Source organism: Ammospiza caudacuta, chromosome 5 (assembly GCF_027887145.1).
Source record: "Ammospiza caudacuta isolate bAmmCau1 chromosome 5, bAmmCau1.pri, whole genome shotgun sequence".
NCBI lineage: Eukaryota > Metazoa > Chordata > Aves > Passeriformes > Passerellidae > Ammospiza > Ammospiza caudacuta.
This window is the reverse complement of record NC_080597.1, coordinates 65,544,541-65,567,323: the sequence shown is the minus strand read 5'-3', so window position 1 is coordinate 65,567,323 and position 22,783 is coordinate 65,544,541. Positions and strand designations below refer to the sequence as shown.

General features: G+C 39.5%; 1 protein-coding gene across 5 annotated transcripts; it reads right to left on the bottom strand.

Annotated features, from left to right (window-relative positions):
* Positions 1-1,651: 1,651 nt before the first annotated feature.
* Positions 1,652-22,762, bottom strand: NAPEPLD (N-acyl phosphatidylethanolamine phospholipase D). Of its 5 annotated transcripts, XM_058804965.1 has the most exons (6): positions 20,124-20,307; positions 14,761-14,947; positions 11,266-11,578; positions 4,950-5,596; positions 3,968-4,082; positions 1,652-2,724 (listed from the first exon to the last, which is right to left on the bottom strand). In XM_058804965.1, the coding sequence occupies exons 3-6, from the start codon at positions 11,560-11,562 to the stop codon at positions 2,596-2,598; spliced, it is 1,188 nt and encodes a 395-aa protein (XP_058660948.1). In that variant the 5' UTR covers positions 11,563-11,578; positions 14,761-14,947; positions 20,124-20,307; the 3' UTR covers positions 1,652-2,595. The 5 variants fall into 5 exon arrangements, with proteins under 5 accessions (XP_058660948.1, XP_058660946.1, XP_058660947.1 ...); XM_058804963.1 differs by lacking the exons at positions 14,761-14,947; positions 20,124-20,307 and adding an exon at positions 22,513-22,762; XM_058804964.1 differs by lacking the exons at positions 14,761-14,947; positions 20,124-20,307 and adding an exon at positions 22,254-22,475.
* Between the last annotated feature and the right edge of the window lie 21 nt (positions 22,763-22,783).

The window sequence follows — 22,783 nt, the reverse complement described above, 5'->3', positions numbered from 1 at the left end:
AAAAGGTGTCAGATGTAAAGGCTAGGAAAGTTTTCCACTTTGTTCCATTTTTGAAAGAACTGTATCACCTAAACTATTACCAAGTGCTTCGTCTTTCTACGTTAGCATACTCACTGCTCTTAGAAAACATTACTATCTTCTCTTTCTGTACTACAATAGATACTTGTTTTCAGGAGGTCACTTTGCAAATAGCTAAAACTGCAAGAAAAATATGACCTTGAAACTGTGACACACCCAAGCCCTGATCAATACAGGGGGAAAGCTACACATATCTAATTTATCCACGTAGGTAGTTTTAACTCACCAGGAATAGAGTTAAGGCAGAAATAGAAGTTGGCATGACTCCCAGTCAGAAACTTGACAATTGCTGCATTGACAGTGAACTTCCTTTTCTCCTTCCCACTGCTCCTAAAACACTGTACAGTTTGTAATAAGCAAGTTACATTACAATCACTTAATATTTTGCAACTTTTTGTAGGTTTAATGTTTTCTGCTACTGAATTTGACTAAGAAAAGACTATGCCAGACACTAAGAATTTACCCACTCTCCTCTCCTGACAAGACATTAGGACCAGCCTGTTCTAGGCATAGCTGATACATGGTTTCCTAAGCTCAACAACAGAGGTGTCTAGATGTCCCTTTCTGTGTTCTCCAACCTAAAAATAAGTTTTTCCAGTATCATCTTTTTTTGATAGAGTTGATCTCTTAGCCGTTGCTTTAACACCTGACACAAACAAGTGACCTTTTCTAAAAATACACAAGAACTTGCTACAGTGTTGTCTCAGTTTTCTTTTTCTGGTCTGGAAAGAACTATTTTTAAATGCTTTCTTCATAGAACAATGCTGCTGAGATGTTTGAAATCATGCAAGACTTTCCAATGTGCCTTTATGCAAAGATGTCTCATTTTTTTATCACCTACCTCACACCTTTAGTGGAATCTTATCAGCACCAAGCAGAACATAACAGTCAGCATTCTAGGTACAAATGGTGTGAATTAACAGATCCAAAACAAAACATGTCATTACTGACATTTAGTTTCTGACCCATGTAACTAAGTGTATCTCTGCTCTCTGGCTGCTTAGCTAGGTGTTCTGTATTTTAGTTTCACTCTTTCTGAAGTACATAATTTTACAGAATAACCTATTGATGATTATACAAACAGGCAAAGAAAACAACCCACAACAAAATCAACCTTAATTAAACTTGTCCTTCAAAGTTGAAGGACATATCCTTTCTTAACTTCTTGCAGCTTGGTGTCCTCCACAAAATTACAAACAGGTAATATACATTGTAGCACCCAAGTTGTGACTGAAGCTGTTGTGTAAACACAAGAGATTTCATCTCAAACACCCCCAACATTGAATAACAGGATAGTTTTAAACCAGTTTTGATAACTGTCCATAGTTAAAAGATTACCTCAGTTGTTCCTACTATGAAATCTCATTAACTGGTTGTAATTAGTTGCCAGAAGTTCATGCCTTTAAATAATATGTCCTTTTTATATATATTTATCTTCGTGGGATATGAAAATAAAATGTACAGCAATAGCAAAAAAAACCCCACCCAAACCAACCCACATATCCCACAGACCAAAAGAAATCATAAACAAAACACGATTTGCCAATGAAATTATGAAGGAGAATAACAACCCTTTTTATTGGCAACAATAGGCTTTAATTCTGTAAATGAGCAAGACAATTTGATACAGACACATTTGGCCAAGTTTTATAACACTGAACAATGTTGTAATCTCATTCAACTTTAAAATTATAGGGAAGCTATTAGAAAAAATACCACAGCCCTTGCTTAAGATTTTCTACTGGGGAGAAAAAAAAAAGGTACTTAGAAAAAGGCTGAGTTAATGCAAGGACAAGCGACATCAAGAGGTTTTTCCACTTCATGTGCTGCAAATGACGCATTCAGACCTAACATAAAAACATAGACAAAACAATAAAAGTGTGCAGGTATTCTGGCCAGCAGTTAGTTTTACACATCCGTGATGCAATATTAAATTATCTCTTTCTTTAAAAGGCACATTTCTTTGATGTAAAATTCAGCTTTTGTGGTTCATTAATACATGAAAATGAAGAGTGAAACAATTTTACCATGCTTGTGCTTAAACAACACAGCTGTATTGGAAGACTTCACCCCACAAAACATACAGTGAAGCTGTATGAAGCTTGTACATCAAGGTACAGGGCATAACCTGAAGACTAACAAGTGGGAGAGGACAGTCTAACAATGAATAATTCAAGTCAGCCATTAATCCTAAGAATATGTTCTGTGCTGAAGTTATTATTGCTGCAGCAGGTGAAATGAAGAGTTTAAAAACAAATTTTTTATCAGTGGTGTACATGAGAGCAAATTATTCCCAGACAACACTTAATATATAAATCACTTTTGGATCACCTCTCTAAATTTATAAACAAATAACTAATAAAGTTTGTCATGAAATTGGTATGCAAGCTTTAGTTCTGAAACTGAGAAACCTGGCATTTAAAAATCCAATTCAATCTCAAAAAACTATTGTGTACATTCTGTTAGTATTGTTCCATTAGTTCAAATCAAACAGGGCTTACAAGGACTGACACTGTTTCAGTTTTCAAACCGGTCATTTGTATTCAAATTCCGTGACTCTCCATGGCGTAAGATAAAGAAGTCATCTTTTTTCAAGCCGTATCTTTCAAGAGCTTCATTCAATTTAACTGGAGGATCCAAGTAATACTGAAAAAAATGAGAATAATATGAGGGAAAAGATACCACTGCAACATTTTTTTGAAGGGAAAAAAAAATCTAAAAAACGGGTGGAGGAGAAGGATATTTATCAAATTAAAATGTTTGGGTTCATTTTAGATTTTTGGAATATAAGAACCCTGACTTACAGCTGCAGAGTAAGTAGCAAGGCTCGACTTGTGAGCCCGCACTCGGTGCCTTAAGGCAGGAATAGATCCCTCGGTTGGAAGCGCTGCCGCCAGCAGCCGGCGCTTTGCCCGCTCCGCACCCCGCGCTGGCAGCGCTCCCGTCCGAACGCTCCCCCCTCGTTACCGCCCGTATTTGTTACATTGCCCAAAGGAGTAATCCTCTGTATTTGTGCTCCTAAATACACAGTAACTCTTGTACTGCGGGCACAGTAACACAGTTTATTGGAAACACTGCGGACAGGAAATGTTCTATCCACCCATCGCATCCTGTGTTCCCTCCACGCTCTGCCACGGAGCTGCACAGCAGCAGGGACGGAGCTTAGACGGGACACCATTTGACAGATCAGGTGATCACACTATCAGGAATGAATTAGGAGATAAAGTGGTGCAACTGATGCAAAAACAAAGCTGAAAAACAGCTACCAGACAGTATCAAAACAAATGCAGATACTTTCTATTCACTGCACTTTCAGTTGCTGTGAAAGTATCTGGGTAACCTTCTTATTAGATCTGTGGGCTTGGGTGGGGTGTAGAAGGGAATAAAACACCTTAAAAATAAAAAAACACAATAACTCAATTTTTTCACATCCTTTCTGGCTTTAACTTTGAATCAACTATTAAAAATACTGTTTATATATTTACTAGACAGACATAATTAATAAATACTGTTTGACCTACTGGCATGCAGTTCTTACTATCTCCAAGTGATGCACCACTCAGTTTTTGTTTTTATTACTGCATAACACTGCAAAATACTGCATGTGTCCTCATCTGTTATGTTCCTCAGCATCTGGATATCAGAAATCCTCCACATTTGCTTCAATAACTCTGTACTCTCTTAACCATGGAAATATTTTATGTAATTGGTCATGAAAAGCTAAGCATTGTTTTGAACAGCAGTATATAGAGTAAAAATTTTCACTCATATAAAGTTCACATTTTAAGTTTACATTTACAGATATGCAGGTTAAACTGCACAAGCAAAGCTTCACTAATGACTGTCTAGTCGTTGGAAATCTGAACTCATGCTTAGTGTTGCAATTTACCTCATTTGCTAAAGCAAAGGTCCCCCAATGAATTGCTACAGACTTCTTTGCTTGAACATCAATATGGATTCTTACTGCTTCTTCAGGATCCACATGCTGGTATTTCATAAACCACCTACCAAAACAAAGAAGCACTTTTTTTGTCACCTAATCCAGTGCAAGATTTCTCCTTTACTGCCAGTGCAAAATACAAAAAGAAATATGTGCTCACCTAATAAAAAAAAATCATAAGCATGTACACCTGGACAACATACAGAACATTCAAGATCAGGAAACTAACATATACCAACATAACATCAAACAGCAGTTCATTTATTGTACTCTCTTTTTGAAGGATATTTTCTTATCACTATTTTCAATAGGTTAAGGACATACGAGGAATTAAGGCCAAAACTTGAAATCCATCTCTGAAAAAATTTGGTGCACACTAAAAAGAGTGTGCTTCAGAAATAGCCCATGGGAATAGGCAAAGCAAAAGAGAGAACTTGGCAATTCTTGAAAGATACAGAATTTTTTACCATGCTATTTAGATTCCCATCTTTTTTTCTCTGTCCATACATTCTTTCCTTCCAGCATCATATGAGTACTATCATCTAAATGTTTTCTCCAAAAGGAAAAAAGTTCTCTCTTGAGCAAACAGATTTTTCACACTCTATAACCAAGTCATCCTTGTCTCCAGATAAGTTGCAAAACCAGGGTAAACACTGAAGCAAGAGAAAAATGCAGCAAATGACATAAACTGGAATGGGCTGGATAAAATTATGCTGTTTCAGAAAAAAAGGCACAGAGTAATTCCAGATTTTTAATCAACATTTTAAAGGGAAGAAAGACTGCTGATTCATCCTTGCTGTCCTTAAGTCTGAAGAAAAAACTCTCCAAAAACTTTATTAAAAGTACAGCTATAGTTTTAACTTCTGGGTGTATTTTTGTCATCAGTACGTCATTTCATTTACGTATACTGCTCAAACTCTGATTTTCTTACCTTGGCTCATAAGCTCCAATGGGGATGGCTGCAAGATCAAAAGGTCCAAACCTTTTACCTATTTGTTCAAAAGCAAAACAATATCCAGTATCTCCTGCGAAGAAAAACCTGTTCCAAGGTCCCAAGACAGACCAGCTGCCCCAGAGAACCTTGTTATCATCTGTCACAGTCCTTTTGCACCAATGCTGGGAAGGAGTGAAGACAAAAGTGACCGCATCGTGACCAGGGACGCAGTTCTCCTCCCACCAATCCAGTTCGATGACATTCTCGCAGCCGCACCTCTGCATCCAGGGCAGGAGCCCCAGGGGCACGAACCAGCGCAGCTCGCTCCCGAAGCGCTCGTTGAGGCTGGCCACGCTGTTGTAGTCCAGGTGATCGTAGTGGGTGTGGCTGATCAGCACCGCGTCTATCCTGGGCAGCTGCGCCACCGTGCACGGAGGGCCTCGGAAGCGCTTGGGGCCCAGGAGCTGAATGGGGGAAGCTCTCTGGCTGAAGATTGGGTCAGTGAGAAATACGAGTTCATCCATTTCCACCAGAACGGTGGCGTGTCCCAGCCACGTGACCCGCATTCCAGCTCCTGTCTGCCCAGCATCTTCTGGGGCTCGAACAAAGTAAGGTTGTAACACTGGGAGTTCTTTGTCGAGTTCCTGGCAAAAAAGAACACAATATGCATGAGAGATTTCAGAATGTACTTGGCCATGGAACAAAAACTGCATACAAGGCACAAATCTATACAGTCAAATCTTGTACTTTGTTTATGCTTTTATGCAGAGAACTGCAGCACACACCAGATGCCTTTTTAATGTCCATTTTCCCAGCTACTTCCTCCTCATTTAATTTTAGATTTTTGCAACATTTACATTTCTCTGTCAAGAAAGAGAGTATCCCTTCAGGCCTGATAGTCTGGGGGCATTGCGATGAAAGCACTGCAAGGCACTAACAGCATCTCCTCCACCTGAAAAAGAATATGTATACATACACACACACAGAGTGTTACTTAATAAATACTCAAGTTTAGCTTATGCAACTCAATAGTGCATCCTCTTAAGTCCTAGCACAAGTAAGTCACAGATGAAAGAAAATGCCATGTTCCCCAGCCACACTCCACTAAAGCTCTGCTAGCTTTTGTCAGGCCCTCTCTCTGCCCATCCTCATTACATCTAGAAGTAGCACACAAAGGTTAACCTCACTTGGCTAATGTTAGCTATTACAATTCTGCCTTCCCATCTTGCCAAGAATATAATGAACATTCATAAAAAACAAAACAACTTTTAAGATAAACCTTAAGGTACATAGATATGCTTGGTTATGAAAAGGTTCCACCACCTCCTCCCTTATTCCAGCTTGACAAGTTTTGCAATCCCTACTTGAGTACGACAGGTCAGAAAACTGATATGGCTGAACTTAATCCAGAGGGAAAAAATACACAGCTCTCATTTTGATTTGCTCCAATTTGACTCTGTGAGTATCCTCAAGCTGGCACAAAGGAGGCCATGACTGCACATTACCTACTGAAACTCACTGCCCAACCACTACTCATTCTCTCATTTTGAACCAGAGTTATGCTCTTCACTGCAGTTGGGTTGAAGTGCTAATGCGGAAGTTTTATACGTAATAAATAAGAAGAGCTTTCCTATTAAAAACAAACAAACAAACAAACAGTCTTCTCAGAATTCCTGACCATCTCCAGATTAGCCACAATGTGGCTAAGGCTCTCCTCCCAAACACTTATGGTCTGAACCCCTCACTTTGCTTTAGAAGAATTTCCATGTGCTAGGGCAGCTTTTAGACTCCTGACACTCCTCTCCCTCATAATCACAAACGTCCCAGCACTTCTGGTTCCAAGTCAAGTTCTGCCTGCCATGGCTGCTGCTCTCATTCTCTCGGCCTAGCACAGACCAGCACTACCTGTGAGTTTATACAGAGCTGACCTTGTGCTCCTTTACAAGTCCAGCTGATGCTGTGACAGTTCAGGACTGCAGGAGCTGCCTTGCTAAACCAGTCCTGACAGCTTCAGGGAAGTTACTTTCTCCACAATATTTTATTGATTTGGAAGGCATATGTTGGGAAAAACAAAGCATGCACATCTCCATCCCCCTGCAATTCTGTTGTAAATAATAAAATATTCATGAAATTGCTTTTTCTGAGAGCTAATGGACAAGACATGTTTACTGAAGAAGTTTCATTACTGTCTCCAGGAATGAGAAATAGATAACATTCTATAAAGCTGAACATAAGGTTAGTACAATTCATCCCCTTAGTTCATACAGGAAAAGTAGGAATCTTAGACTGAGATAAATGGCTGCTTCACCAAGAAAGAAGTCATCCTTTTCTTATCTCTATCTCTATTTCATTCTAAGTACATGGGAACAACATTGGCCACAGAAATCTGAACTACAGAAGTGTTATACTGTGATATTTCAACTTAAAAAAAATATACACAAAACTAACATAGTACTCAAAAATGGAAATTAGGACAAACCAACAAATTACATATGGTTAAGTCAACAAATCAGATTATATAAAAAAAATAAAACTCAGATATGGAACTTAATGAATTGTCATAATGCAATTTAGGTCAATTAGTACATTTTTAATGGAAAATGTTCTTTTTAAGTAGCTGGTTTTAGAGTCAGACTCCGAATTTTCTCAGAACTAAATTAATTCATTTATTTTTGCTGACATTTGGCACAAATTAGTTTTTAAAATTAGCATTATGCAATATTAATAAACAATATTAAATGGATGAGGAACTGGCCAATTGGCAGATGTGAAAAATCAGTTCTGAAGTGGGACTCAGACATATTCTATGAAGTTTTATCTGGGGTAGAGTTAATTTTCTTCCCAGCAGCACCTACAGTGCTATGTTTTGGATTTGTGCTGCAATCAGTGCTGACAGCAGACTGATGTTTTAGCTACTGCTGAGCAGTGCTTCCACAGCATCTCAGCCAGCTGACTGGGACACACAAGAAGCTGGGAGGGACACAGCTGGGACAGCTGACCCCAATCCATCAGAGCGATTCCCATATCACATGACATTGCAGCCAGCAGTAATATCTGGGGTAAGAGGAGGAGGTGGGGGACACTCAGAGTGGATGGTGTTTATCTTCCCAAGTAACTGTCACAAGGCAGGCAGCCCTGCCTTCCCGGGGATGGCTCACACCTGCCTGCCCATGCAAAGAGAATACATTTCTTAGTTGGCTTGTGCACACAGTTTTTGCTTTACCTATTGAACTGTCCTTATCTCAACCCACAAGTTACTTGATTTTTCCCCTTTCAATCCACTGGGGAGGAAGCAGTGGAGGGTGGAAGCAAGCAGCTGACTGGAACTTGGCTGCCTAAAGCCACAACACATCTGCACTATTAATAAAGGCTTTACAAGGATGTCAGTGGGATTGATGCCATCAAGTACTTAGAATAGTTGATTTAAAGGTAGAACTAATCACTATAAAAGGCATTTGTGAAAGTCACACAGACAGGAAGATTGATAGAGAAGAGCACAGTCCAAACAATAGCTGTCCTGACCTATTTAAGTGAAATTGTGTGAACAAAAGTTCAAGGCAAAACAAGAGCACAAAGGTAGTGTAACCTCCACATTGCTTGTGCTCTCCACATTTCTGATACACAGGCTTCTGATCCAAGCAATGATTCCTCAGAGGATGAGATCAGAAACCAGGCATGTTGTTGAGCTATCATGGTAAATCACACCAAAACATTACTTCTCAGTGCACATGATTTATGTTTGGGGTTGTTTAGTTGGGTTTTTTTTATTATTTTACAAAAGCACACTAAAAGCCCCTTAAAGCAAGAAGAAATACTCAACTCATAAGATTTCAAACTAAAACACAAATTCTATTAACAGCATACTTCACATGAAATACTTAAAACTCACACAACAGGATAAAGCAATATAATGAATGAAATATGTATCTTATGGAACTTTTATCCTGCTATAATACATTTTGTTCTGTCAGACTAACCAGAAACATATTAAAACTAGAAGAATTATAACAGATTTTTGAAATACAGCAATTATGTCAAACCAGCTACTGAGAGAAGTAAAATGTGCTTAATACTGTCTTGTCTTCATTATTCAAGTAATACAAAAAATTCCTCCTGCTATGTCCCTTCCCCCTCCCCGTTCTTCTTGCCCTCCTAATGCAAAGCAAGAAAAAACACATGACAGGCTTTGGTAAGACTAGCTGATTAGCTTGGGATTTTTGGTGCTTAGTGCATACTGGAATACCACAGGATTTACAGAAATGAGAACAATCTAAACTGCTGATCCAACAACTAATAATGAAAGATCCTCCAGCAGCATTGAACAAAGTTATTAATAAAGCCTGTAATGAAAATACAAGAAGTGCAAGCATTCTGGATGATGATCCAGGCTCGTTGTGTAGGCATGATTATAATACATATAGCTTTTCCACAGTGAAGCACAAGCACAGATCCTGGATAATGTGCTCCTTTTTACATACACAAAGCACTTGGTACAGATAAACTGAACCTGCCCAGCATAGCAGGGCATCACTAGGCTCACTCAGTGTGGAAACTGAAGCAGGGATCTGGCTCAGAGGATGTGACATCTAGCAGTGATAAATAAAGTATGGAGCCCTTAGTTTGAATTTTAAACAAGCTCAGATGCACTTCACAGGTTGAAGTAGGGGTGGAAGAAAACTGGTTGAAACAAGCATCAAAATGGCTGAGGACTCCAGAAGTGCATTTTATTGGTCCCTGTCTAGGTTTTTCTCTTTCTGATTTACTTCACCAAACTTGTGAATAATTGCAGGCACCTAATTAGAAGATCTCCTATGCAAAAAATAAAATTGGACCATGATTAATCGCAGCTGGGTCAGAGAGGTGGCTTTTTGGCTTTTCAGCCTTGTAGATTTCTTTGTGATCATCCTTTACTGTAGGGACAAACAGTAAATTAAAGGGGACTGCTGCAGCTCTGCACTCCACAGTGCACCTCAGCACTGCCTTCAAGGGACCTCAGTCACTGCCCTCTCACTGGCACTGGGAGGACATGAAGCCTGTTCTACACAAACCAAGGAGGGCAGCAGTCAAAGGCAACTGAAAACTTCCAGGTGTGCATTTCATGGAAATGTGACCAGCACACTGTCTAGAAAGCTGTACACACTGATGCCACCATTGTCACCACAAGGAAGACACCAAATTTTAAAAAGTAAATTGCTGGAAGGGATCCCAAGACTGACACAAGTTTGGTGTTCTTCTAAGTCAATTTGTTTATTATTATATTATAGCAAATGTATTTGTTTCTTAAACATCCCCAAACCATCATGCATTAATGTCTAACGTGGCTTTCCTGCCCATAAAACTGATAGAATTCCTTCCTTCACAGGTAGTTCAGGTAAGACAAAATGGAAACTTTGCTAGATACTGGCTGTGAGATTTACAGCTTGTGCATACCTTCCTGCATGCTTAAAAGCATTATTAACACCTGCTTGTTAACAAATACTGTCCTTGGTTGTGCACCCTTCAGCACAGCTTTTCTGAATACAGTCAACATCAGAAATGCCCTGAGAAGTAATTCTGTCAAAACCCAGTCATCTTCATACCTCCTGTGCCCATAAAGATAACCCATGGCTTTCCAGTACCCATTACTCTTCATGGGAAAGAAGCTTCTCCTGTCTCCTTCTTTACATACAATACCTGACAAAAGCATTTCACCACCAACAAATAACAGTGTTACCCAGTAAACTGGCACTGTACTTTAAGTGTTTCAGTACAAATACTTGCTCGGGTTAGTTTTAACACATGCAATTTTTTCTCCTGGTGTACTGAAACATAAAAAACCAAATCTGTAAGTATTTTCATAAGTGGGTGACAGAAACTATTACATTTTCATGCAAGAGATGAAACATATGTATTAAATTGCCATCTAGAAAAAAAGGCAAAATTTAAAAAATTCGATATGTCATGAAATAAGCTATTTCATGCAACACAAATTAAGTTAATAGAATGCTTCATAAGGCAACACCTATTAAAAAGGAATGGCTGTAAGTGGTTTATGACTGAGCTAGAGGGCCGGTTTTTTTGTTTTTTTAAATAGAAACTGAGCTGTATAAATTCAAGCATGTGGAACTGACAAGGAGATAAAAATTAAAGAGGTAGAAAGTATTAACCAACCTTTTGAAAAGAATAAAATGTCAATAAAAATCAGAAAAGTAAGACTTAGAGAAGTCTCCAGAAGATGTCTAATGAGTATTAAGTTAGAAACTGTCCTATTTTATTGATTAGAGCAGAGGTAAAAGCAGTCTTAATCACAAAAGTAAAACGTGGAAGTATTCACCTGCTTTGAGCGTGGCACATTGCTGTTATTTTTTTCCATGAAGGACCATTTCAAAATGTTGGGTAAGGTTGGTGATTTCCATGTTGGCCATGGGTTGACAAATCTCCCATCTTTGCCCCTCTTTGATTTAGTGACATCCTCTTCTAATCTGTAGTCCAGCCTGAAGCTTTTCCTGAAGGTCCTGGAAAGATCACTGCCCCCGGAACCTCGACCCGAGTTCTGCCGTCTCTTCACTGCTTCCTTGGGGTACTGGTTACAGGAAGTTGAAGGCTGCTCCTCATCTGTGTTCTTATCCATGCCTTTTTCAGGAGAGCTAAATCAAATTTTAAATTAATCAATATTTTCTTGGTCTAGCATAAACATTCATAAGACTGGACGTTCTCACACACACCAGGAACAAGCCCGCCTTTCCTGTTTTATGATCTACTGGATTTTTTTAATCAACAAAATATGCTTTTAAAGCAGGCACTGTTACACAAAAGACTTCCAAAACATGCTGTGACAAGCAGACATGAGGGCTCTTTGTAGTTCAGGCTGAATTTTACTCCCTGGAATGCACATTTTCAGATACTAACACTATTATCTACCAACTGCAAAAGTGAGGGGGAAGGGTTCCTTAATTTACATTTTGGAAGAATAGTCATTCCTCCTGAAACTTATGACATTTGGTGCCTGATGTAACACAATCCTGCAAGTCTGTGCAAGAGGCACTGGGATATACCATACCTTAGGATTTGCCTATATAATGCTTTGGTTTTGTAGTAAGAACTTCAGTCTTGTGTAGCATTACTAACACTTATACCAACACACATGCAGGAAACTCAGAACACAAAAGATATTTGGTACTGTTTCATATTTTGTCTAAAACAAACTAGAAGTTTATTATAATAATGATAAATAACTGTTTCAAATACAATTTTGATACACATTTAACTGAACTGACTGGTGAAAAGGCACAGGAAATTGAAATATTTTAAATCACAGCTGCAACATTCACTCCTAATTCCATCGTGAAATATAAAAAAATGAGAAAATAACTGAGAAAAATTGATTTCTATGATGTCACGACTCTGGTACATTTCTTAGAAAACTACAAATTCTGTAGTCAGAGTCTCTTATTCCAAACTGCACATGAGTGTTGCAGACTTTACAAATATAATTGAATTCTACCCAAGGCAGAAAAACCACATATCCCTATTTTATTTCAGAAGTTGTCAAAGAAATTCAATTGAATCTAAATGCTACAATTGCTATGTTTACTTTCAACTGAAATGTTGAAAGTAAATACACTGCTCTGTTAGCTTAAAAAATGGTTACTGTTTTAATGAGCACACAACTTTCTGGCATTTACAAATTCTACCTAATTAAAACTGGAAGACAACTAGTAATGAAAAGACAGCACTAGTTACAGCTAGGTGCAGGAATAGCTTTTAATAACAAATTGTGAAGTTTATCCTGTGGAAAATTCTCCACCACATCTAGTAGATGGACAGTTTTGTCCTCCCTACTGTTTCACTAACTCAAATACTCAGACTCCAGCTGTACACTCAGGAGCACTGGGCTGATGTAGGCAAGGCAGTCCCTGCAACAACATTGTCAGAGAACAGAATTGAAGCTCACAGTTTTCCTAGAAATCTCATATCTCATTCTGTCCCCATAAGCTCAGTCACAGGGAAAATTAAATATATTGTTCACTGCACCATTTCAGCTAAGATATTACACATATGTGCCAGTAAACTGAACCCAATGCATCTGGTGATGATGCTCCAACTCCAAATGCAGAGCCCATTTCTGCTATTTCAGCAGCAGCTGATAAGTATGGTATCAGCTGCAAATAATATGACAATTGATAAATATTGTGAAATTTTCCTAACAAAATAACCATTATTGTCCTATACAGTAGAGATAAAATACTAACACATCAAAATTAATTTCTAATAAAAAAGCATGAACAGCATTCAAAAACACGGCTGATAGAATTTTTTTTACCCCTGGTCACAATCTTATTTTATGTAATTGCTTTGTACTCCTGTTTCCCTGCAGTTTTAGTGAAAGCACTCCACTAACATATTTCCTGTTTAGCATTAGGATACCATATCTTCATCAGTTTCAACTTAACTGTTGCTATTTCCAGGCTTTTTTCCTCTATTCCACTAAACATTTCCCAGAATCAGCCTTCAATGAAACACTCAACTTGCTCTATAGCATTTTAAGCAGATGTAAATGGTAACACAAGGAATCAGTGCCACAGAAAGGCAGACAGAATACCCACAAAATGGCACTGAATATTTAAACTGTTACTTTAACTTAAGAGTTGGGTTTGGGTTGTCTTTTGCATTCCTCAAAGAGCATTTTCAATGCCAGGTCAGTTTATTAATTTAGCAAAGCACACAGACACAGCATAAAACAGCTACTCTTTTAGAAAGCTTCATGAAAACAGATCACAAAGTTTAATCAGATAGGTACTTAATTCCAGGAAATTATTTTCTTAACATCTCAGACATCTGATTTTTAAAGTGTATATAACCACCATAATTATTGCTCCTACGACATTTTATATTAAAGACTAGGGTGCCTAAAGTTTTATTTTTAAGCTTCTCTTTATCTATTCATTCATCTCTAAAATAGGTGAATTTTACTTTTGCTTAAACCTTCATATAAACCTTTGATCTTTTTCTGAAAGTATAAACCCCTAAGGGAAACAGGGATTGACTGTGCTGATTAAACAGAGACAATGCCAAAGCATTGAAGGCACTGCAGGTATCTCTCTGTCTGCCAACATATTTTCCACATGATGCACATACATTACTTTCATTAGTATTCCATAAGCAACTGAAGGGATAAAAGACCTCAGTGCTCACAGAATACTTTAAACCTTTTACATGCATAAGAAGGGGACAGATTTACAATCAGTTAAAGTATTCCTGATGAACTGTAGGTTCCTTTGAAGTATCAGTCTTGTCAGATAGTTTCTGTTCCACTTAAATTTATTAAATATACCCTACAATATTCATGACATAATTTTCTTATATAGAAGAGCAAGATGATAATTTCTTGAAAGCCAGAAATCATTAGCTTAAAATAAAACCCAACCAATTATAAGCCCAAGGAGATTCTTATGCTTTTGCAAAAGAAAGCCTCTACAGATAAGGAGATTTAGCAGGTATATTTAAATACTAGAAAATACCCAATCAGAAATCAGTTGGTTTTTCTGCCAGCTTTCCTAAATTCTTCCTACCCAAAAATAATAGTTTGGCACTTGAAAAACTACTTGAATGGCAGCAAAAACTATGAGCTATAGAAATACAGAGTTCTGTTCACTTAGGAGGGACAGAGGGAAGGGATCACATCTCTGGTGAATGTTTATTGTTATATAAAGTTCTACATAAAATATTTTTATATTTTTAAACATAAATAAAAACTACTATTCTACTTAAAACCATTTAACAGCTTTCCTGGCAAATGGAGCCCATCCTTCAGGATGAAGCAACTTACCCCAGCTGAGGGCAAGTGCACTGACAGTATCTGTAAGAGGGGCTCAGGAGAGACACAATCACCCCCCTCTCTCTGAGTCAGAAGTGCTTTGCTCTTTCAGCTGAATTCAGAAGAGGAAATGAACCAAGACACACAAACTCCTAAAGAAGACCATTAGTCATCCAAATCCACAAGGCCAGAAGGTGTTCTAGACAGAGGGAAAGAACATAGAACAGGCTGATGAATAAGACAAAGTTTAACATGAATCAAAATGCTGAGCTCACAGATCAGGTTTTCCAACATAAAATACTGAGGCATCCCTCATAATCCACAAAGGAAGAGTGAAGTTGTAGATCTGGCAAGACATGGCATGGAAGATCCATGCCTGACATCCCACTAAACTGGCTTACAACAGGATATGGCCCTTAGGACAACAGGTTTTGGTAAATGGTTTCTTTTAGCATTGCTTATATAACTGAAGACTTGGATACAAATATTTTGGCTTTGAGCCTTGTGTTTATTTAGGAAAATAACAAAAAATTAGCTAAATATTTTAATGCTCTGTTTCAAAATAAGGTTTGCAAAAGGACACAACATTACAAGAAGCACTCTGCCATTATAATTTTTCTTTTTAAATGGTCTTTTAAACAAATTACGTGAACATAGCCATAAAATCTCGTCTTCACCTTTTCCACCCAGTCTCTGCTAAGATCTGCTGCTCCATAAATGCAAGGGATGTAGTTCCCCTACTAATCACAGAGCCATGCACAACATGCTACAAAGCATCAAGTCAGCCAAAACAGACTTACTCCTCATTTGTACACAGAAATGTGGTCCTTATGTAACAGATCCACAGGCCTGACAGTTTAAGAATTACTATCAGGCTATGGTTTACCAGAACACAACAACTTCCCCAAAACTTGACAATTGCCTGGTAAACATTCCATAGCCTCCCAAATACCTTGAATTTCTCTGCTTTTTTGAAGTAAAGGGTTTGGTTCATTTTTAATCACTGTCTCTCTGTGTAAACTACATCCAGAACTAGGCTGCACTAATGATCACCTAGGAGAGATAGCACATAATCCCCAGCAAACTCACACCACTGCAGCCTTACCAAAACAAGAATCTGAGCTTTCTCCATTTACAGCTAGTAAATGGAGAAAGTTTCTGAAGTTTTCTTTCATTATACACATTTTTAATGACTGCAAAAACCCAAGCATTTTGGCTTGAAATAAAACAAAAAATTGTTTTAGTTAAGGAAAGGTATTTGCAAACTCTAGGGACCATGTAAGTAATTGGCTCCCACAAGCTTTACTATCAAATGACTGCCAGCTAAGTTTTGGCTCTGCTTTTATTTTCCCTTCAGCTCTGAAATTGGCTGCTTTAATTAATGAACAGTTTGAGACTGGAAAATTCTGAATGCATTTAAACTTTTATTGTGCAGTACTTCAAGTTGTTCCATCTCACCATTGTAGACTCACCAGAACAAGAACCTGAGCTTTCTGTGAACTGTATACTCCTACACATCTTGAAGTTTTCTTTCACTGTACCTATTTTTTAGCACTGCACAGCAGTTGCACCAGCAATTATTCCAGATGCTCTTGTTATTAGGATTTCACATAAAGATCCCTCAAGCTTGCATTAGCTGATCTGTGAATACTTCTATTGTTTGAATCACATTAAAAATCCTTAGTAACAAAAAGTGTTGCCAAAATTTTCATTCAACATATCTCTAAGTATCCTGATTCTACACTGTTCTTGTGTACTATTCAAGAAAGATTAATAAAAGAGTTGATAACAGAAAAAGGAATAGCTCTCTCCATAAACAGCCTCATGGAATGAGAATAAGTCCTTTATCATTCTTATCTAGCTTTGAGGATCAACAGTAAAACAAAGCAAAGTTTTATTTAGACATCACAGAGAAAAATAAGATTACAAATAAAAAAGTTGAGACATCTACCCACAGACATCTGTTGTTAGGGTTATTCTTTAGCAGCTGTATTACTTAAGCAGCTACTACCATGAGCCAATACATTTCTGTCCTCACTGCTCACCCCAGCTTGCCAAAACAAATACTTTTGTCCACATGGTGAACTTGTTTAAGAAACTAATCTAGCTGATAGTCACTTCTTACCTTCCCATCCCTAGAGAAGCACTTAATTTTCACCTGCATCATGGAGCAACCATGCAAGTGTTTATACCAACAAACTGGTTAGGACAGGGAAGGGTGAGAACAGGAATATATTGCTGTAAACAAAAACTACTTATGCCAGCACTAGCCTAGAAAAAATAATTAATTAAATACCCTCTATTAGAATTCACTGTGTGGCTCAGTTACACAAACCACCAAGTTAGGTTCAACAATTCCTCCTACCCTTTCATTTTCAATCTATTCTCTTCCAAGGTTTCATTTACACTTAGCACTGACGATGCTGCCTCTCTCCATTTACCTCCTTAGACAGTGATGTTCCATATTACAACCAAGCACTTTCAACAGCTACCTACCACCCACAGGGCAGCCCACTCCCATTACTGCACATTCCACCTCTATTTTGCTGGCATTCATTAGGGGAACTAAACCAACAGAAAGTTATTCATGCCTATCAGCTACACCTTTACATGCCTCTGGATGCAAATGCAAATAGGCTTTAGAGTCAGGCCCATCAGGAGTCCCTGGAGCCAATCATTTCTAAAGGCTGGGTTAAACCTGACCAGCTGCCGGCACTGTGTCAACTGAATAAAGACCCTGGATCTGGGACAACGCAGAACTATTTCCCCTTTGTTTCCAGGTGCCCCAGCTGATTGTCCCTGTGAGCATTCTGTAGTCCCCAAACATGTCTATGATCTGTAGATAATATGAGAGAAGATTTTTGTCACATTTATACCCTGTTTAGGTTGTGATCCCTGATATGACAGCAGCTGTCCATAGGGGACATGCAGCAGAACAGAGATGACAGACCCAAGAGAACATTTCTTTAGTGTTATAGGCCTTTAAAATAAATTCTTTTCCTCTCTACCCTCATCTTTTACTGCAGTCTTGAATAAAAGAACCCAAGAGTTGGCTTGTGGCCATCACATCTGAAAGAGCAGCCTAGACTATCATTATGATTAAGCACAAGAGCAATGTAATTCTGTGCTATTGCTGAAGCAGTCACCAAAGGGAAGCTGGAGTCAAATCTCCCTACACCAGAAAGGAAATTGCTTTCCTTTGCTCTCCCTAAACAACCAGTTTCATAAGACTACTTAATTTATGGGGAAGAATGTTGAAAGAACAAGAGATGGAATCAAAGTTTTCCTACCTGCTCTGCAGGGCTGAGGCTGACACACAGCAGCAGGGTTGTGCATTACAGCTGTGTTATGGTACACAAGACAATAGCTGGGTCACAAATCAGGTGCACACAATTTTTAAATCAACAGAAAAATAACTGTAGATGGCATATGCACACAGCTGTACAGGTAGGTTGTGCATTCCAACAGCAACTACAATCTCCATGGATAGCCCTTCATACTTAGATTTCAATAAAGCTTTTCCAAAAGAGCAAACATGAAAGTTGTAGCAAGCCAGCTCTGGGATCCAGAGCCCAGCTTTAACATCCTGGCAGCAGCTGCACTGGTGTAACTCTTTATGCCAACAGGCAGTTCATGAGTTTCAGCTGGTCACTGATGTGACTCCATAATGACAGAGGCACACCTTGCCAGGATGGGGTTCACTGTTAGAAAACATTGTCAAACTTTGAAGTTGAGCTTTTAAAAACACTTTAGCTACTCCTGTGTGTTAACAGCCTCTGCATCTTGGAGTTTGCATTTTAAGTTATGATGCCATTGAAGCTGTTAGCATACATTTTTCTTAACTAAAAAAAAATTTTTTTTTAAATATTACAAGCTCACACTCCATCCTAAGGGTAAAGGTTTTCCATCTAACATCTTAATGTCAATTAGATATGACTAAACCCAAATGCTATTACATGGAATGAAATTAAGGCTCCACTTCAACATGCTGGGGGAGAAAACTGATGTCCTTTGCAGCATGTGCTTAGAGAGGCAATGGAAGAACTGTTTCCATAAAAACAAACAGAAATCATTAAAGCTTTGCTGCATGGGATCCACATGGCAAAGCAGGATCTCAAGTTCATTTACCATTGACTCCAGAACTTTTATGTGTGCAATTGCTATCTCCACCTCATTTACTAAGCCTTTTAATTTTCTTTTTCCTTGTCTCCCTGTGCCAGAAAGGAACAAACACCTATGCAAACTTCCTCTAGACTCACACCAAGAATAATCCTTTACAACTCTATAAAAGCTCAGTTGTCCAGGAAGTGCAGCAACACCCAAGAACTCCATTTTATTTTTAAGTTAATAGACAGTCATAAAATTTTGTTTATATTCATATTTAAAGGCTTGTCTATTTTGATTCCCTCTTTTCAGTTCAAGGTCCAGGTACATTGGGTCTAGTGTAATTTCTCTGCAACATGAAAATACTTCCCCAAATTCTTTCTATTCTTGATTTTCAATATAAAATCAACTTTTGCTTGTCCTAACAACATTCTTTCTCTCCCTCTATATATTTACATACACCCCATACATATATGGATTTTACAGAACTATTTATAACATTTGAATTCAAATTTATTGAAATCCAATTGAATAATTACCAGGTTGGGTAAGATAAGGAAGTGAAATTTTTTTTTAAATTGAAATAGATGCTTTTCTTCAATGCACCTGTTCAAAGGCCAACTTTAAAATTAGTTAAGCCAAAAGGGCACCAGCCTTTCCAAATAACAAAAGTTTTGAACATCCAAACTTGATACCAGAAAGCCAGAAACCACATCCAATACAGCACCCTTATAGTTCTTTAACTGAAACACACCCATTTTAAGAAGAAATTCCAAGGAACAGTACAGAGACACAGTAAAACATCAGTCCTGAAGGAAACTGGAAACAGAACATTTATGTTTTTCATTACACCCTTTTTTCCTATATATAAAGGGCCTTTGATTCCATCCCCACAACTCTAGATTACAATGTCTTCACTACTCCAAACAAAGTGCAAAGTGCTTTGGTTGTAAGTCAACAACAGAAGTGTTAATACTAGGAGTTGTGTGGTTTGGGTTTTTCTTATGAGAGAGTCAAAGCATCCTTCCAACACAAACATCTGAGCCTTCTACTCATTTTCAAGGCACCATCCTAAACACACAGGTGTTTTAAGGAGACAGTGTTTCATGTGAACACATCTGAACAGACACACAAACACCTTACTATTGCCACATTCTTATCAGAAACAGCTGAATGAAACCTTCCTACAAAAACCAGTCCAAAGCACGACAAAAATATTCCCAAATATTTTAAGCCATAAAAGCTGTTGTCATATCATAAGCCTTACTCACCAGGCAGTGGGACTTCCAGCTCCAAGCACAGTTACAGGTCTTACAGAAGAAGTAACTCTTGGCAGAGATTCTTTAACACCCCATTTTTCACTCACACCTCTTATGAAATTTTGTTTTTCACAGCAGGGGTATGATGGCAGCAGCGTTTTCACTGTGTCAGCTGGCAATGCCCAGCTCTCTCTCCTGAACAGCTTTGCCAGGTTTATCTGCTTGGGCACAGTTGCAGGCTGTTCAAACCCAAACCATCCCTTCCTTGCACAGCTGCTAAACACCAAGATGTTACATGCCAAGAGTATATAACACATACCTTCTTTCCTAGATTTTCTAACAATATTTCAACTAAGTGCAACATTCAGTTTACAGGAAAATCCTTTTTGCTCGAATCTTCACGCACAAGGCAACCAAGTGATTTTCCATGGTCCTGGCTCTGAATGTATTAGAAGTGGGGCTCACACTGCAAACTATAAAGTTCAAGCAATAGACCGAAAAAAAAAATTAAAGGGAGATCAGGAAAGGATTCATAGATGTGACAAGAAGCAAAACTAATTTCACTGCAGGTGTTCCGTATAAAGACACTAATTAATATAGCAGTATTTCTGTTTTTCTCATTGCAGACAAAATAATTGCCTTCCTTTTTGCTGAAAAGAACTTAAAAGCTATTTCTGAATCAAGAATTAACAGTTTTGCTTCAATCTTGAGCTTATAAAGGCTAAGGAAATAGCATTTTTCTCCTGGTTATTCCTCAAATCTACTTAGATAATGCCAGTGAATAAAATTATAACAGTGGATTGCTTCCTCTTAAAAAGGCTTCACATCTCTTTTGATTTGAGACCAAGCAGAAGCTGAATAACTGTTATTTATATTTGAACAGTTTCACTGTCATCCCTTACTTCCCTCCTCTCCCCAAAACAACTCTCCATCATCCATAACTGAATCAAACAGGGCTTTCCAACCTCCAGGTACTAAAAATTCCCATTCTTTTCTATAATAGGCATTTCACTTTGAAATAATTTGGGGTATTTTGAAAGCCACTGTTGCAATAACTCTTGAATTAATAAGTAAAAAGAATAATATTCTTGTCTCCCTCAAAATGTAAGGAAGTACTTCCTACAAAGTAAGATAAGCTTCCTACTATCTTAACTGATATAGCTGCTACTATGAATAAAAAAAATACTCTTTTCAAAGGTTTTTTTGCAAGAAAACGGAAGTGATTTTCCTGTTATTGTCTTTAATTTTGATGCCCTTTTAGTCGAGACAGTTTGAGAATGAAAGAGAAAATACTTAAGTACAAATAGTACTTGCCTTTAAAACGAAAAACTTGCTACATAATCACCATTTAGCAAATGGAAGAAATCATAGTCGTCACCAGAAAAAACATTTCTGCATAGCTTCATTAATTTTACTGCATGCAGTCAACAAACACTGTCTCCAACCCTTGCTAGCTGGAGATAATTGACGATCATTGAGATTATTTGACTGCGCTAATTACATTAAATGACCTCCTTAATATCCTCCGCTTCGCACTATACAATACGAACAGAAACATCAGTTCGTGCCTCCTCTTCAAAAGAAAACATTCTCCAAGCCGCCAACACTACGAAGCGGATTTTTTTTTTTTTTTTTTTTTTTTTGCGATTATATAACTTGTTTCTTTCCCAGCGCTGCTGCAGCATGTTTTACTGTCAATTGACAGAAACGAAAGCCTTGCGCTGGGAGCGAAAGCAGGACTTTATTCCTTGCAGGGTTTCTTTCGCCGGTCGCAGCTGGTTTTGGAGCCCGTCAGGCTCTGTGCCCAGCCGGGGCGGCAGGCAGGGAGCGGGGCAGGGAAACACGCCGAGCTCCGTGGGCAGCCGGGCTGTGCCGCTCTCCCCGGCCGGGAGCCGAGCTCTGTGGGCAGCCGGGCTGTGCCGCTCTCCCCGGCCCCACACGCCGAGCTCCGGGGGCAGCCGGGCTGTGCCGCTCTCCCCGGTCGGGAGCCGAGCTCCGTGGGCAGCCGGGCTGTGCCGCTCTCCCCGGTCGGGAGCCGGCCCCACGCACCTCGCTCGCTCATCCACGAACTTTTCCAAGCGGGTGCCCGCGCCCGCTCTACCCCGCTCCCACAGCGGCTCAGCCCGGTCCCCCCACACTCACCGGCCCCACCGCTCCCGCAGCGGCTCAGCCCGCTCTCCCCACATTCACCGGCGGGGCCCCGGTACCGTGTGTGTCTGGAGAGCCACTGCCGAGCTCGGAGCAGGTGCTCCGCTCCTCCGGCCGCCAGCCGGGCTCTGACGGCGGCACGGGGCGGGAGCCGCCGCTTAGGCTTGGTCCGGTTGCCCCCTGCTCACAGGAAGGCGCGGGGGCAAAGACGCCCCCGGCCCCAGAGCGCTGCTGCCGCTGGAGCGCCGCTCACCTCCTAGGCTGCTGCTGCCGCCCCTGAAGAGTCTCGTCCCCCTTCTCCTCCTTCTCCTCCTCCTCCATGGTGCCGCTCCACCCCTTCCACGGCGGCGGCTCTGTAGGTCTCCGGTAGGAGCTGTTAAACGGCTGCGGCGTTCCACCTGACCAGCCCGCCGCTGAGGGCAGCGCCACGAGCTGCACGGAGTAGCTCCACAGCGCCCGGCGCCCCGCCATGGCGAGCCGGGGCTCCGCGACGCCCGGCCCCTCACCTTGGCAGGCAGAGGGCA